General features: G+C 44.5%; 1 protein-coding gene across 1 annotated transcript in view; it reads right to left on the bottom strand.

The window, feature by feature from the left end:
• The window catches only part of CFAP77 (cilia and flagella associated protein 77), a 59,776-nt gene that overhangs the window by 21,748 nt on the left and 21,136 nt on the right, over window positions 1–16,892 (bottom strand). The window contains exons 2-3 of the mRNA XM_062640995.1: window positions 2,398–2,497; window positions 1,741–1,969 (exon numbers count right to left, since the gene is read on the bottom strand). Of these exons, the coding sequence (XP_062496979.1) occupies window positions 1,741–1,969; window positions 2,398–2,497 (329 nt within the window). The remainder of the gene's footprint in view (window positions 1–1,740; window positions 1,970–2,397; window positions 2,498–16,892) is intronic.

The raw sequence follows: 16,892 nt of genomic DNA on the forward strand, positions 1-16,892 counted from the left end.
CTGGTCAGCTGTGATTAGGGACAGGCTTGGGCTGGGCAGTGCTCAAGAAAGCTGGTATCTTTTACTTGCTAGTCATGGAAAAGTATGTTAAATTCCCACTTGTACTGAAATGGCTGTAACAACTCTTTGGTAATCCCAGTAATTTGATTTTGTCTATAACGTGCTTTCAAAGTAGAGGGATAAATACAATCAGTTGGCATAAAAGGTAGCTATTAAGAAGCAGGCAAGTTGTACAATAATAACTTTAAATTAAAAGCCCTTTCCCACTACTTCAGCTATTGTGGGGCCTGCAGATTTTCCTTCAAACTTTTGAAACGTGCCTAGACTTCTTAGAGGCAGCCACTTAACCTCCGTTTATGAAGAAATAAAGCAAAATTGATGTTGATTTTGGTCTACATTGGGGGATACTTTTGCAACATAAAAGCCCTTTTGCCTGCAATTTGCAGAGCAGCCCTGTCACATTGGTGAGGGTTGATACTGATAAAGATAAAGCTTTATAGCTGGGGCATTTGCAGCTAACAGCAAGCTAATGCTACATTTTCATTTTGATGCAATTAATGTTAATATCTACTACGAAAATTGTCATTAAATACCATTTTAAAATCCATTCAATTTGCATATGCAAAGCCCATTTACTATCATGTAAAATACACAATGCCGTTCATCATGTCTCTTCTCTAGAATTTGTTGCTGTTATTTTTCTGTAGCGATTATTATCCAGCTCTTAAAATGAAACCTAATGTCTGATCCAGACCTCCACAGAGCAAGAAAACACACTGCTCTAGCAACAGCAGGGCTGCTTCGGAGCCCCTTTCAGAGGTGTTGAGCACTTGCTTGTGCTGGACTCCCACTGGCTCTTCCACACTGCTGTGCTGTCCAGCCTCCCTCACGCTTCTGTGCAGGGACCTAGAAGTGAGTCTAAGGTGCCATTGTTTTCCCTGGAGACTCCCTGTTTCCCTATGAGAAAGCAGCACAGCAGGCAGCTGAGAGCTGGTATGCGAGGGTTATGTGAAATGGGTCACTTCTAAGTGCTGTACCTGAACCTCAGGTAGGACTTATGTATGCAGGATGCTTTGTAAAAATCTTGTGGAAGATACTGCAATGCAGAAGACCTAACTCGGTGTGAAGCCTTAACCAACCTGCTGCATTGCAAGGGTTATGCCCTTCTAGAGGGTTGCTGGGAGAGCTGCATGTACTGGCTCTCCCTGCCAGCTCTTGGGTGGGAGCCCAAGAAAGCAGGGAAGGGCTTACTTGCCTCCATTCTGCTGTACTACCAGTTTCTGCTCAATGCAGGGAGGCGAGCTACCAAGTGGGACAGGGAAGGATAAAGAACTTCAATTCATCCTTAACTGCACCAGTGGAAATACCAATACGAGCAAGTAGAAATGCTGTTGCTCTGGTTTTCTGACCCTGGGAAGCCGTCATTCTGGCTTACAACTTTTCATGTTCCTTTAAACTGAAGGATTTGCACTGAATGTATTTCTAAAAGGCTTCAAGCCCTTAGTGCCACAGGTGAAATATTGATGCATTGTGGCCTCTAGATTAGATTTAGGTAGTTGATTATCTGGCACACTGGTGCAATCAGACATGGGAGCGATGCTGTGACTCAGTTGCAGCATGTCCATGTTCAGGACACCTCTTTTATGGGGACAGTGCTAGCTGAGATGTGTTGGAGATGTACGTGTGAGGGTAGGAAGGGATAGTCTCATTCTGAGAAGGGCCCCAAGCCTTCCCCCTTACTGTGTTTTGATGCCATAAGTCATGTCTGCAGGTAGTTCAGGAGGACACTTATTGAAGCGACTGTTTTCAACATCCTTGCACCGAATGTCCTTTGCCTTGTAGTACAAATTATATTCACGGGCTGTGGTATAACCGGCCTTCAGTGCACCGCGGTTCATGGCAATGTAGTCTCGGGGCATCTCCCGAACTAAATGAGTCCTGGGCTTTACGGTGTTCCAGTGGCCTATTGCTGGAGATGGAAGGAAACATGAGAGACAAGGAGAAAAAGATCAGGTACCTTGGGTAACTCCTATTGGGGAAGGCAGGCTGATGTTTGTGCATCATTTGTGCATCATATTCAAGGGCCTTGCATGGTGTGCATGCCTTTTGCCATGGCTTCACCATGGAGTGAACTTCATATCTTATCCTACTGCATTTCATATGGGGATATCTTCCATCTGAATCAGATGTCTTTGCACCCTTTACAATGGCTTGCTCAGCAAGTCTGATTTCACAGTGAAATTGTTAATTTCAGGTGATGCTAATTAAAGTGGGGAATATTGGATTTCTCCTCCTCCACCTTGATGAGAAGTATTAGAGAGCACTGGGAAGGAGATGAGATTCCCTGCCAGCATTAGGATTTTGTTGCAGGTCTGTATTTTAGTGGTGGTGCCATACCTTCAGGGACTCCTCCATCTGTCCTCTTGGTGTACAACCCATATGCAAAATCAATGCCTGGCAGGGTGTAGCAGTTTCTCTGGGGCTTCCCCAGTTCTGCCTGTGGAAGAACGAAGTCAAAGGAGAAATATAAAGACCTTTCCTGATTAGCTTAAGTCCCTGAAAATATAAGTTTGTAACCGAACATGGCCACAAGCACCAGGATTTGAATCCCACTGCACAAGCATCACAGTGCAAAAGAACTGGCAGCCATGAGGCTTCCCTAGAGCTGAATTCACACAAGTTTGTACATAGCCTTGCTGAAAACAGGGATCCTGATTTAATATATACAGACTTGAAGTCTCCTTGTCTGGCTTAATCTCTCCTTGGCTGGGGTGCCCTGCTGTAGTCTTTGCTGGGGAGACTCTGTGCCAAGTCTTAGCTTTCCTTTTATTTCTAAGTTGTGCATCTTCCTAGAAAACTAATGTAAATTTCCCCAAGCACAATCACATTGCCACTCCTGCCTGTGAATAATCAAGACACAAGGCATGTTGCAGGGGGAGAATAAGGGGAATGAAGAAGGGGGAGCAGAGCCTGGGGTTTATAGCACAGAAAAGAGAACTTGAGCTCAATGACCTCATATTTATTTATTTTTTAAATGAACTCTTCCCCAGACTGTGTGTGTCCCAGCCTGGTGGTGTCTGTGGGATTAACTGACCTCCCCTCACCCCTTTGTCTCTATCCTCCCATCTCCATGGTGAAGTCACTGCAGGATGTGTGTGTCTTGAAACCTTATTGCTGCTTGAAAGGGAGGTGGAGGAGGAGGGAAGGGGCGAGAGGCTGGCAGCCTGGGTCTGTGAGCTCCTGCTAGGAGAAGCTGGAGCAGGGTCCTCTGGAACCCTGAGGCATGGTGTGGATGCTTTGGGACAGCTTATTTTCCATGGGAAGGGTGTTGTAGGTGTTTGCAGGTCTTGTTGGGAGTGCTGAAATCCTACTTTAGTGCTTCTTCTGGTGAACCGTTGAACATTGACATTGGGATGACTGTTACTACACTCCAGAGTGAACACTCTCTGGATCAGGAGAAGCTGAATCAAATGCAGCCCTTTCTGCAAGGACTGAGTCAAAGAGTAAGACTGAAAATGAACCATCTCCAGCTTGCCACTATGGCGGTTTGAGGCTGTACAGTGATTGACAAGGAACACAGCTTCCTATAGCTGCTTGTATAGGAACATCATCCAAACCCACATTTACATTCTGCTCTAGCCAGCAATGTGCAAACCCTGGCCAGGGCCTCAGAGCTGTATGCTGCCAGCCTGGTGGTCCCTTTCCAATGTGCTGTTAAAGGGTACTCACCAAGTGTGCATGATGCTGCTGAGCAGCTTGAGCTGTTCTGCATCACCCTCAGTGCAGGCTGAGCCAGTTTTGCCTGGAGAACGAAGGTTAATAACCCCTGCCCAAAGCAGGTACCTTCCCAGAGGGCTCTGTGTTGAGGGCTCTCGAATTTGCTTGTAATTCCTCAAACTTTTTTGCCTGGAGCCATTTTTTTTGTGCATTCAGTTTGGAGTTTCTCAGCTCCTGTCTCTGTAAAAGCACACAGGGGCTGTGTCACTGACTCCCCACCAGTGTGCTCAGGGGTGAGATCGTGCCCGATTGCCTGAGTGACTTGTCTGCGTTGTGACAACAGCTCTGCCCCTTTGCAAATCCTGGCAAGCTGGCTGTCAGCTTTGCCAGTTTGGGATTATTGGTCCTGCAAACCTGTTCAGTGATGCTTTCAGGTAAACCCACAGTCTTGCTTCTCAGGTCTCGCAGGGAGGTGGCTCATCTTAGCCTGTTTAATCCATGCACTTGTTACACCATAAAGCAAATGTGATGTGCTCCTGAGAGTCATGGAAATAAGTTCACCGGGAAATGAGTTTTCTGGACTTGCTAAGATCCTTCCATAGGCTCCCCCCCCCCCCCCAGGCTCCTTGCCCTGTGCAAAGCTACAGATCCCTTGTTGCAAACACCTTTTTGAAAGCAATCAGCTTGGCTATCTGATACAACCTGTGCTTAACATGGGTGCATTCCCTTAGCTGCCTCCTGTGAACCTCTAGCAGAGGAAGAGACAGTCCCTTGCAGATGTGTCCAGCACTGAGCATGGTAAGAATGAGCAGGCTTTTAGTGCTACCACAACTGAAATGCCACACGACAGTGCTAAACCATATGTGCATGCTGTGTGTGAGTTAGGGAGCTCGTGCAAAGCATAGAAACTGGTGTCAGGGATGATAAAGTAGCTTCCATTGCTGATCTATTTCTTCTGTATTTACAGGCATTTGTATGCCAGCTTGCTTTTAGATTACTTGTCACGAGTATACAAGGGAAATGGCATTATAGTCCTCAGATGCATGCGAAAAGGCTCTTTTCAGGGATCACATTCTGATACTGGATCAGCTAAGTGAGGTCAGAAATCTGCAATGATGGCAAAGGTGTGGCAAATGGGAGGAAACTGCAGGTAAGGAGAGGGTCTTGTAACCTCTGGTAAAACTGCTTCCTGATCTTTGAATGCAGAGCTCTGTAGAATAGAAGAAATAAGGGGATTTAAAGATTCCACAGTTGGGTGTTTAGTCCATTGCCAAATGAGTGCACGCTGTTCCCTTTTATGATCGGATGGCATTTACAGTCTCTTTGCACTGAATAAAGAAAGTTGAAGGTGCTGGATAAGTAATAATAAAAAAAAAAAGGAATCTGGTGTGATACATTGAACACAGAGAGAACCTGTGCCTGAAGAGAAACAACAGACTCAGAGGGCTCTGGTTGCCTGCCAGCATCTTTTCCCCATAAAGGCAAAGAAGGGGGGAAGGAGGAAGCAGGAATGATTTGTGCTCAGTGTAATCCAAGATTACAGCCTTTCTCATTCATAAATTAGCAAAATGCTGTTGCAGCCTCATGGGCTGATTTCATTTGTTTGTCCTGGGGCGTTGTAGGAGAGCTGTGTTGTAGAGCAGTGGGGAGAGCGAGCCAAAGTTGATGCAGAAGGTCCTTTTTTCTCCCCCAGTTCCAGCACTGTTCCCTGTGTTCAGGTTTAGCCTGTCACAAAGCTGCTTGGCTGGAATACAGATCTGTCTGACAGCTGTGCCCATCAGCAGACAACTTCATTAAACCTCATTAAGATGTCATTTCTCTGCCTTATTTCCCACCTCTTGGCTCTAATTAAAACCGTCTCTCTCTACATCCCAGGCGGTCCTAATTTTCTCTGGGTTCCTTCTGCAAGTTTTCTCCCTATATGACCTCAGCGTGGAAAATCCAGCATCTTAAATACTGTTTATCCTGCCTGTTTGGAAAAGACAACTCTATAGACTTCTTCCTGAAGCATTCCCTGAGCATCCTGCAGAGATCATCACCTCCTCCCAGAGCTGTGAGAGATGTGTGCTGAGGCTTTGTTTGCTCTCTCAAACTGTCTTTAAGGACTCAGCTAATGAATTCTTCCCCCTGGACACAGTAATTTTCATGGCTGATCCAGGTGTACCTGAACTGGGTTTGGAGGATGCCATGCTCAGACTGCAGTGCAGTGGTGGGGATGTTCGAACAGTGGGAATACCCTGGTTGGCTGAGAAGCAAGCGGTATTGAGTATATGGAGAGCTCCCTGGCCTTTGCCAGGTAGCTTCTGACTTGTGCAGCCCTGGATTTGCATTTGAGTGTCTAATGGTGCTGGAAAATGTGAAGGAAGAGGAAGGCTTGCACATGGTTCTCTCAGCGGTGGATGCATTGCAAAGGTGTAAGAAGTACAAAACCTCAAAGGGTTCTAGGTTTTGTTGCATTGTTGCAAGACTTGTATGTTTCATCCCCTGGTATTTATGGCCCATCAACTTACATTGCACCAATGTTCTAGAGAGGACTGACAGGGGTAGGAGATGTGTCTGCAGAGAGAGGTACAGTGAGAGATGGAGGCATGGGTATTTAATCCCTGTATTTGAGGCAGCCCTTTACTGGGAGGGGACGCTGGGCAAATCCACTCAGCTGGGGCTGCCCTGTCCCCTCCTCGATGGCTCTGCCCTGCGGATGCCTGCAAGCCCTGCACCAGTGCATTTCCAGGCAGCCAGGCTCTGCTTCCTTCCCTACCTTCTGTTCCCCTTTTCATTACACCCCCTTGTACAGTAAAGCCTCCCGTCACGCTGCCATTACTATTATTATTGCAGATTTACTGCACTTTCAGAGTGAAGTGATTGTGGTGACAAGGCCCAGCATTTTTCCCTCCTTCCCCCCGCGACAGCTTGAAATCAAGCCCTTCATTTGCATTTACATGATCTTGCTGTGCAGCTTATGAGATCGGGAGATTTATTTGCTACTTAGCTTGATGTTTGATTACACTCTAAGAAGGCAGTGAGCTACAAAGTGCAGGGATACATCAGAACTGAGCTACTGAAAGCCTCTGGGGGACAGTAACTCAACATCAGGTTTAGGTAGATGAGAAAGGGAATGTTCAGTGTTTTGAAAAAGGCAAATTTGATGAGATTTTTTTTTTAAAAGGTGGAGGGAAAAACTTTCTCTTTCACAGAAAAATGGTTGGGAAAACAAGAATGTGATAAAACCACACCTGAAAACCTGGATTTGTTAGTGCAGAAGAGATCCTAGCAGGGGCTGGCAGCTGCTGGGCTGCCTGCCGCTAACTGCTTGTAACTTCCACTCCCAAGAAGATTATAAATAATAAGTTGGCAGTTATCTTTCATGCTTTCATAAACAGTAAAGGTCAAAGTCAAAGGAAGTTCTCCTTGCTGAAGGACTACAAAATCTGTCCCTGCTTTATTAAGCATCAAAACACACCACTGAGCATTAATCCTACAGTACTAGTGGGGAAACTGAGGCAGGGAATCAGTGCGCTCATGCAGGACAGCAAAGGGAGTGGAGCTTGGATTGTGGAGAGGAGTGCACTGTTCCCAGCACTCTGTATTCAGAATGTGTTCACAAATTATTAGTGTTCCACAGCGGTGTGAGAATCTTCCTGAGACAGAGTGATGTCTGTGCAAACTGCTGCCCTCAGAGTCAGGAATAGTAAAGATCAATTGTATTACTGTGAGTTTAACTCATTTCATTACAAATACTCCAGGTAGGCTAGAGACACAGCTAACAGTATGTCTGCACACGCAGTCTGCACCAACCTGTTCTCCTGACTGACCTGCACTGGGAGCTGTACCCTTACTCAGATACAAACCTTTGAGTGTTGGGTCTAAACCTGGAAGATTCTCCCCTCTAGAAGCTACTCTTAGGGTAATGCCAACAGCAGAGGACTGCAAGAACGGTGGGACACAGGTGTCCCCCTCACTGGGTTAGATAAGGCAAATGGTGCTTCCTACCCAGGGTTCTACCTATCCAATCCCAGGCACCAACCTGCTCCATCCCATCTTCTCTGCTCACAGCAAGGCCGTAACACCAAGAAGTGAGGGCCATGCCCACAGGTCCCTGACACAGAAACCTATATCTAAGGAAAGACGCCTGCTATCTGATAGAGTAGCTTCATGTGCGAACTGTTTGTACTTAGCTTTTAGTCTTGAAAATTGCCATGAGATACACTATTACAATTAATCATTAAAGACTTAGGAAAGAGTATACCCCATTACATAAAAGACTCCATCGATGATCTTTATCCAACTTGTAAAATAGGCAGACTTGATGTAACTGAATGATTTTCCTCTCATCTGCACAAAATCATGAATGCAAGTCATACTTTGAGCCTGAAGTGAGCACTGCGAGACTGGCCTATAATTACCAAAACAGAAAAAAAGAACAGCGTTGTCTAATGAATGACAAGCCACTAGGTGGAAATCTAATTTGGTCTAATTAAGCAGCCTTTGTGAGGATTTGTCTTTAGATGAAAAGAGGGAGCCAAAGAGATCTAAATGCAAATGAACTCTATCATTTTGGTTTTAAAGGGCCAGGCAGATATGAAAGTATTTGCGTGCACAATACTTCCATTTGTCTTTATGAATACATTCACCTTCTAGCTTTCTATTGAAAAATACTGTTTACCCAGAAATCTGGGACTCTGGATGCTGGTCACTCTTCATTGAGTTAGAAGATAACATGCTGTTAAAGGCACAATTTAAGCAATAAGGCATCACAGCTGTTAAAATCGCCTTTCTCTGTAACAGGGCTTCCTGTTTCTGCTGTTTGAAAGTGGTTTTGGAGAAACAAGGATGTTTTTTGCTAGGGAGCCAGTTCCCAAGTCTGTTGCTGTTAGTATGTGGTACCGTATAACTCTTGGGTCTTTGGGGGCACCTGCTGGACCCTGAGCTCCTCAGTGCCTCTGTGTCCGTATGAATTACTTCAGCACTGATAAATCACCAAAACCTTCCCTAGTTGTGCTATTTCTGCTGATTCTGCCAACAGCCTCAACACTGGGAGCAGGCAGCCCAAGTGCAGCCCCAAAGGCTGAGGCTCACTGGTATGTTTGGCTATAATTGAGATGGAAATACTGAAAACAATCTTCTCCTGCTCTATTAAATCTTCTCCTGACTTTAAGATAAATTCGTGCCTGTGTAAGGTTTTATGCCAGCACCGAAGGTTCTAAGACAAAGCTGCTGGCAGGAAGAATGTGTTTTTTGGGCTAAATGAAGATGGGTGCATTTTACAGCTGCTGCTAGACTGAGGTCTTAACTATACCTGATCTTTCTTAAGTTACAACCACCATTTGTCTCTGAGGCAGTATGAGCCTGGAAGAGATTTGAGGGTGCATAGGGACACAATGGCAGAGAGGTTTGGTACAGCATGGGGTGGCTGTGGATCAGCTGAACGCGGAGAGACATCTCTTTGCTCTTCCTCTAGGTAACATCAGGGGGAAAAATGGAGGTGTGTACGGACAGATCAGGGTGGTAAATCAGTGAAATAATTCAGTCTTTGCAGCAGTTCTGGGAGATTTGGGGAGAACGTGGGCAGAACAGTGCATAGCACCTTGGCAAAAAATATGCTTTTTCATTATCTTTGCATTTGACTCCCCAGGGACATGTGGGGCCTCTAGAGAGTAGATGCAAAGGGTGTAGTGGGGCTGTCATTTCCCAGAGAATCGCAACTTTTGGGGATGCACATTGTTTTGCAAACCCTTAAGTCAAATTCTGCCAGGGAATGCTTTTGCTCAGTGTCTGTTGGCTTCAGTGGGAGCACTAAGGTTTAGCTGAGAAAAGGAAGGGGGTTATCTGAGGATGAGAACATTTGCTAAATGTTAAAGGGTTTGCACAATGTTTTCCTTAAATAAAAGAAGTTTCCCTTTCCAGCAGTTATGACCTTTATTTCGTGTTTCATCCTTACTAATACCTGTTCTACAAACCTCCCCATCTGCTACTTCAAGAAAAATCCCCTTATGATCTTATAGCCAGATGCTGTCCCAGATTACATCCAGCACAACCTAACTTAGTGAAGCTGCTCTTTGTGCCTTTTAACTTCCTGCTGGCTCCTTCAACTCCAGGCAGGTAGCTTTAATTTCTTCCTTCTGCATTTATTTGAGCACTATAGAACATATTAGGCTAAATGCTGCCAGCATAGCCTCCATATAAGCCACAATGATATTAAAGGAGTTGAATGCAAGCGAGAATTCAACTGTGGGTCTTTTTGAACAGACTGAATATGGACACATTCCCTGTATAGCAAAATAGTTCCCCAGTTGCCCAGACCTCTGGTTCTGAGGGCCAAATTGAATCCCTGACTGCAAATGAGATACTGGCTGCTTTGAGAGCTACCTGTTATTTCACAGCAGAGTTTTCCTGAAGTCAATACACTTGTGGTACCTCCTAGAACAAAATATTCAAGTGTTTCAGACTAATAGACAATTTGTTGAATTTGGGCAAACCTCTGGTTCAGGAATCTCTCAGATTTTGCTCAAGGAGAAACTCTGATCGCAGATGCAGGAATTTATCAACCTCAGTCACCTCATGTACAGAATAATCTCCGTTTTAATTAGAGAATAGATAAAGTTTTTGCTATTAAAAAAGGATGCTGTTTCTTTAATGTAATAAAACCTCAGCAGGACAGAACATCTTTACTAGACTATCCCCCACTATTCCCACAAGAAATCAAATATAATCCTATTTAAGAAGCTTTAAATAATTTTGAGCTTTCATATTGACTTATTAAAATGCAGCTTAAAAAATGCCTTCTTGCAATCCCTTTACAAGGGTCAGGGATATAAAACTTGAAGAAATATGATTAGTAGATCAGTTGGGAAGATATATGCGGCAGCTTCCAATTTTAGTATTTAAAATACCCTTTTAGAAGAAAAAGTGATTCTGTAAAAAGTGGCACCATCTCCCTGAAGGCATCGAGTCCCAGGGTTTCCAGTCCTATCTCCTGCATTCAGCACCCAATGCCTCTGCCAGGTTTTTCTTAGACCTGAAAAGCTCTTGCATTTGGGACAGAAGAGTTGGTTTGTGTCCTCATACTCCAGGAAATGAAAGGCATTTCAGGCTTTAAGCACAGAAGAAGCCAGTAGCACTTGTGGCCATTTGTAACCTTTCAGGTGTTGGTTAGAGTCAGAAGGGTCCCTTTTTCACTTTCTAAACACTGCTTGTTGGAATAGAAGATTATAGGATGAAACGTGGTTCCTGCTGTGCTGACTTGAACTCACTGCTGGGTGAAATGCATCTTACCCAAGCAGTGGCTTAGAAGCTCCACCAATGTGTCCTGAGGTGTCCAGCAGAAACCTTCTTCCAACAGATTTCAGTCGTTGCCCATGTCCTGTTGACTTGAGAAGAACTGGAATTGTATCCACAAGCATTTGGGGCACATAGCTAGAAAAATTAGCTGGATGATGCTAAGCAGAGAAAATTTGAGTTGGTTATAGGTTGTCCCGAGCTTCCACCCTGTAGTTCTCCTGGGATTAACGTGGTTGTATGGATGTAAATGATGAGACGAGACAATCTGACCCTTGCTTTTGAAGCATATTAAATACAATGAAGATCCAAACTGTACTGTCAGTTAGACAGAACTCCCATTAAGCACAGAGGGTCTTGTGCTAAATCAGGAATCTGCCCGAATAATTTCCTCTGTCCTACAGCAAAATGTATTCAATATGCTGAAATATAACTGCAAAACCTAGCGAGCAAAATCACACCCTGCCCATTACAGTTACAGCCAGTTACTGTGAAATCCTAATGTGTCAGACTTTCTCTGGGAAATAAGGTAACTAATAACTTTATTCCTGCCTAAGGCTGGACTTTGGTCAAGGCTGTCAAGGCTTCTATGATTTTCATGTGGTTTTGAAAATAGACCCATGATTTTGACATGTTGGGACTTCTGCGTGAGCAAGCAGGGAGCTGTAATAGCTGAACTTCCCTGAGAGCTGCAGTGCTCAACCTTGGGCGCTCTGCAAGACAAACACCAAAGGGTCCTGTGCCTGCTAGTGCCTCTGTCTTCAGCTCCCAAAGAAGTCAGTAGCAGTCAAGTGTGATTGACTCCTGGCAGGATCTTGCCCAGAGATTTTTCCTGTGGCAGAAAAAGAAGCAGTGACACCAAAGGCGAGACCAGTGAGCAGTGGAGTCCCCCAAGTCCCTTACTCCCCCAAGGAACTATGAGGTTTTTCCCTGCCCTGTCTTCCTAATGGTCTACATTTATGACAATAATTGTGAAACTGGGCTGAAATAGCACTGGGAAGTTGCTGCCAATGGCTAAAAGCTATCATTGCCTGTGGGTTGATGTTACTAATGGTGCTAAAAATGTGGCAGAAGTTACCTGGCTTACAAATTAATGCTTGTTATCTTTGAAAGAGATATTCTTTCTAAAATTCACCATAATCCTACATCTGACTCCTCAACGCTTTCCGCACCAAATTTTCTCAATGCCATTTCAGCTCTGCTTTGTTCTATTGTTTTCCTCTCCAGTCCCATATTTTTTTGAAAGGATAGAACATGAGGGGTCAGATTCTGCTCAGGTGATGTACAAGAGTAGCTCAATTGCTTTCAAAAGGGCTACCTTGTAAGGCAACCAAGAGTCAGCCCAAAGAAGTCACTTCGTAATTGCATCATATTTGCTAAATCAGATGTTTTAGGCACTTAAGAATTCCTTATGTTCCCTTTTCTGCTCAGCCATTACAAAAGGCTCCTGCTCTGCTGGAGTTGTGACCCATATTTTCCCTGCAGCAGTCCAAATTTGGCTGCTAAAAGGTAAAGGGGAAGAAAATTCTCCGTCTCATCACATCTCTCCCAACCCCTGTTCAGCTGCTGTGGTATTTTCCTTCATTATGCTGCTGCCTCAGACTGTAAACCTCTCTAATTTCCTACATCGCAGCTATTTATTTAAATGCTAACTCGCATTATGAAGTGATAATCCACAAGCGCAGGAGATAATTTATGAAGCATTTAAATTAAGAGGAGCAGCTAATTGGGAGCATGTGTCTTATAAGCCTTGCTAACACCAGAAAACTACAAATTAGGGAGAAAATGGAAGATATTTTTATCTTGCTTTTTTCTTTTGTAATGCACTGAGGAAAAATATTACCATACATCACACAAACAGTGCTGCTCACAGAAGTCTTCTGTTGTACGCTTTGTAGTTAGTCTAACACACGATGCTCTCGTTATTACAAATTCTTCATTATAACACACAAAATAATCTTTGCTCTCAGAGAAGGTGGAACAAGGTGGGGTTTTCTGTCTCCAAATAAAGTGGAATAAATTTTTCAGGAAAGGTCCCCTTCTCAGCTACACGCATTAATTTAGAAGAGCAAAGACTCCCTTGTTATATAGGGATGTTAAAGTGCATTTAATTTCGGACTGCATCATGCTGTAAGAGTTTTATAGGTTTTTGTTGAAATGAGAATGAGCATAAATGGCTGGGAACCAGGGAATAGCAAATGTGCGGCAGCCACAGGGCTGGAGAGGATGGATTTTTGCTCTGCTCAGATTTTGGCACCAAAGTCACAAACTTTGATTTCACTGCAGCTTTGTAGTGGTTTGTTCATAAAGATTAATATTGACCTGAGTCTGAACAGCAATGTGCTCCATGATATGCAGTTCCTGGGATACAGATTTTATGATGGAAATGGCTCACTAAATGCTGCTGGGCTGGGCTGATGGGGAAAGGAGGGTTTTGATACTCGGGCCAAGACAGAAGCACCAGGGAGGGTGATAACCATCCCCTGCCTGAAGCTCAGTCATGCATCAGATCCCCTGGGTTTGCTTTTGGAAGCTGTTTTCTCAATGGGGAAGGAGCAAACTGGGTGTTTTCAGGAGGCAGCTGCTTTTGCCTGGAAGCCTGATGCTGCTTTGTTTGTTTTTTTTGGATGTTGGTGCTTTGATCAGAGGAAATGGCTGGGATGTTATCCTGTAAGAGCAAGAGGGTTTCTCTGAGCTCCCCAAAAAGCATCCTAGGCACCTAGAGGATTGCATTAACGCAGTTCAGAGGGAACTTGTGGGATATGGAGAGTGAAGCTGACAGTAAGGACCACTTTAATATACAGCTCTCTTCCAGCCTTCAGCAACCACTTTAGAGTAGTTGTACAGTACAGTTGTGTGAGATCTTTAGTTAGGATCCTCCTTTACTAGGCAACCAATTCTTGTGGGTCCCTTGTGTGGTTACTTGAGACAGATTTGCTGTTAGAGTAAAATATTGTGTGCACATGCTGCCTTGCAGGGTGCTTGGGACTCACTGTGAGGTCCTTGCACGGAAGATGCTCTGGAAGTGTGGGTGTGAATTCAACTGCTACACATGATTGCATATGTGTGCTGCATGTCTAGAAAATACCTTGCTTTAATCTTTGCATTCCTGTTGCTGCTCTTACAAATCTCCTTTTACTTGTATCTTGTCAAAAGCAGTCAGCAAACAGGCTCTGGCATTATTGGAGTTGCTCCTTGATTCAAGGGAAACCATAAATCTGAAACTTCAATCATATCTTTATGATCATTCAGCAAACAGAGATGGAGGATTTATTCAACATGGGATAGCAAAGGGGAAACTGCAGGGGGTTATTGCAGGAGATATTGGTTTAGCTAAGGCAGAACTGCTCCCTCGGGCCTCTCTACAGCCGAGCCAATGAACAATGGCACCAATGACAATAACAAGGCAATTATGGGGAAGAGGGTGAGGAGGGGGTAATGCTTTGTTAAAGACAGAGGTAAGATTCCAGCATGGTGTCTCTTTTGTGTGCTTTTGAAACTAAAGGATGGTGTGTCTGCCTGGGGTGGTCTTATTAGGAGCTGGTGATCCTAAAAACATAGAAAGTGCTTCTAAGAGCCTGTAGCTTGCGTGTAATTATGATGCTCTTAGGAGGTTATGAAGACTTCCTCCCTAATTAAATAGGGCTGGCAATAGGTTCCCCTAATCTATGCTGCACTCTACGGCAGGAAGTAAGTACCTAAACCTCTGCTGACAGAGGTTTGACTCTCTGGCTCTGTGACTATGTTGGGGTTTCTGCATTTAGGACTAACCCTTGTTCCCAGGAGGGCACTCAGGGGACCTCTTCTTGCTGAGGGGTCATTCAGCCTTCACTCCAGACTGGCCATAGTGTCATGCCACAAACACTACAGCAGCTATTGCACCAACTTGACCTGGGACGGCTGTTTCGAGATCGCTCAGTGACCTGGTACTCAGACTTGCACTGCTCCCAGCTTTGTCTTTTAGATTATTACTTTAATAGCAGTAGCCAGCTTTCAAGAACCTGACTAGAAAAAGAAGCCCAAAGCTTAGGTTTCAAATCAAAATGAGTTTTGAATACCATAAGCAGATGCGTCTGCAACTGCTTTTATGGGGGCCAAAAAGGGGCAGCGCTTGAGGGGGTTCCTCCTGCTGTACAGAATGGCTTCAGTGTGGAGTGATGCTGGGCTCAGCCTTGACCACAGGCGTCCAGCAGGGAAGTTTCCCAAGTGCAAAATGGGAACATGAAAGCTTTGGCACAAAGGGGTGGAAATGTCTGTGGGTGAGCTGGATGCTGCCACTGCTGCCAACAGATAGGACTTGCATGAAATTTGCATCTTTTCAGGGTGCTTTAGAGACAAAAGTCTCTTTTTAAAAGATGCTGTCGTACAAAAGCAGGAACTAAGTGATCCATCCCCACCTGTCCTGCCTCCCTTTTTCCTTCTAGCAATTTTTCCTCGCCCCTTTCCCCTGTGAGCCCCCAAGCAGTTTGTTTTTGCCTGCAGAAGGAAGCTTGAAATATTGCAAGGGGGGTACGGGCAGCACTCCCTGTGGCCTTGCCCCTGATGGCACGCATGCAGACATAAAATAACCCAGTGCCATCAGTAACCTGTCGCCAAAGCCCCACTACGAGGTGAGAGTTTTCCTCCCTGCCGTGGCTGTTAGCTGCAATGTATTTCTCCCTGCACTAAGCACTGTCTTTCCCAAGGCTGCATTACAATGATTTATAAACCCCATTTCTGGGGAAAACTAATAGATCAAAGTGAGGAGAAGGAAAAGGAGACATGAGCAGCTGGAAGAAGATATTGAAGCATGAAACAAAAACAGAAATGAAAAAGTAGTTTGTGGCACTAGTGAGGTGTTCTGTGCTGCGCTTCTATTATTGAAAAATAATAGGGGGAATTGGTATTTTAATCCATTTTTTTTAGACAGTCATGTAATCTGAAAAGCTCTTCCTAGAGCCAGCTTGTTTTTGTGTGTTTGTGCATCTCTTGCGGAGCCAAACACTTATTTTGCTGTTTCGTCCTTCCCTGTCTATTCTCATGTCATTTTTAGACTTCCCATGTTTTTAGCAGCATCTAGATCTTCTAACAGGGTAACAGAAAGCATCACATGGAGGATTGATGTTCAGCTGGACATGAGCCTAGGGTGTCCTAATTCCTTAGCTGAGACTTGGTCAGGTTTACAAAGGGACATTGCAGGCTGAGATCAGGGTAGCCAGTGAGGTGCTCTGCCTTTGTTTCTGTTTCCTCTCCTGCACAGTGGGGATGAATGGACAAGGTTCATCATGTAATTCTTGGTGTTAGACAAGTTACATCCCGGCTGAACTGAGCCAGGATACAGACCAATGCTCTTCTTTTAGTTTTACAATGATTGATGCATCAGTGCTTGTAAGAGCTTTGGTGATAAGAAACTAACCGGCCTTTTGCATGTGTTCTGCTTGTCTGGTTCAGCCACCAGATATCTGACTTCAAACATAGGCAGTGGTGGAGAATTATTATGAAAATAACCATAATCCTTGTGCAGCACTTCATATATTCAGCGGCTGTATGAACCTTCTATCTACAGTTTCCTCATGTAAGTGCAAACGTTACGCACAACAGATGAAATGCATTGAATAAGACAAACAGCAGATTTGATGGAAGAGATGTGGCAAGACTACAGGGGCTTTTCTGAGAGACTCTACACAGCCATGAGATGGAAGATGAAGAATTATCCTTAGGCATGCTCCAGACTTGTCTAAGGTTTGCAGCTTTCCATTCAAAGTATTTTCTCTCCATTCATGTTGTTTGTCTTGTTTAAATTTTCAATCTCCCTGGCAATTTTCATTTGCCACTTAATGCTGCAGCGTTGTGTTAACTTTAGGCTGGCTGGTTTACCCTGGTTCCTGATTTCTGTTGCATCCTTTGGCGTTGGTTAAAGT

Source organism: Pezoporus occidentalis, unplaced genomic scaffold, assembly GCF_034315485.1.
Source record: "Pezoporus occidentalis ecotype Australia unplaced genomic scaffold, CSIRO_AGI_Poc_V1 ctg68, whole genome shotgun sequence".
In the NCBI taxonomy this organism is placed as follows: domain Eukaryota; kingdom Metazoa; phylum Chordata; class Aves; order Psittaciformes; family Psittacidae; genus Pezoporus; species Pezoporus occidentalis.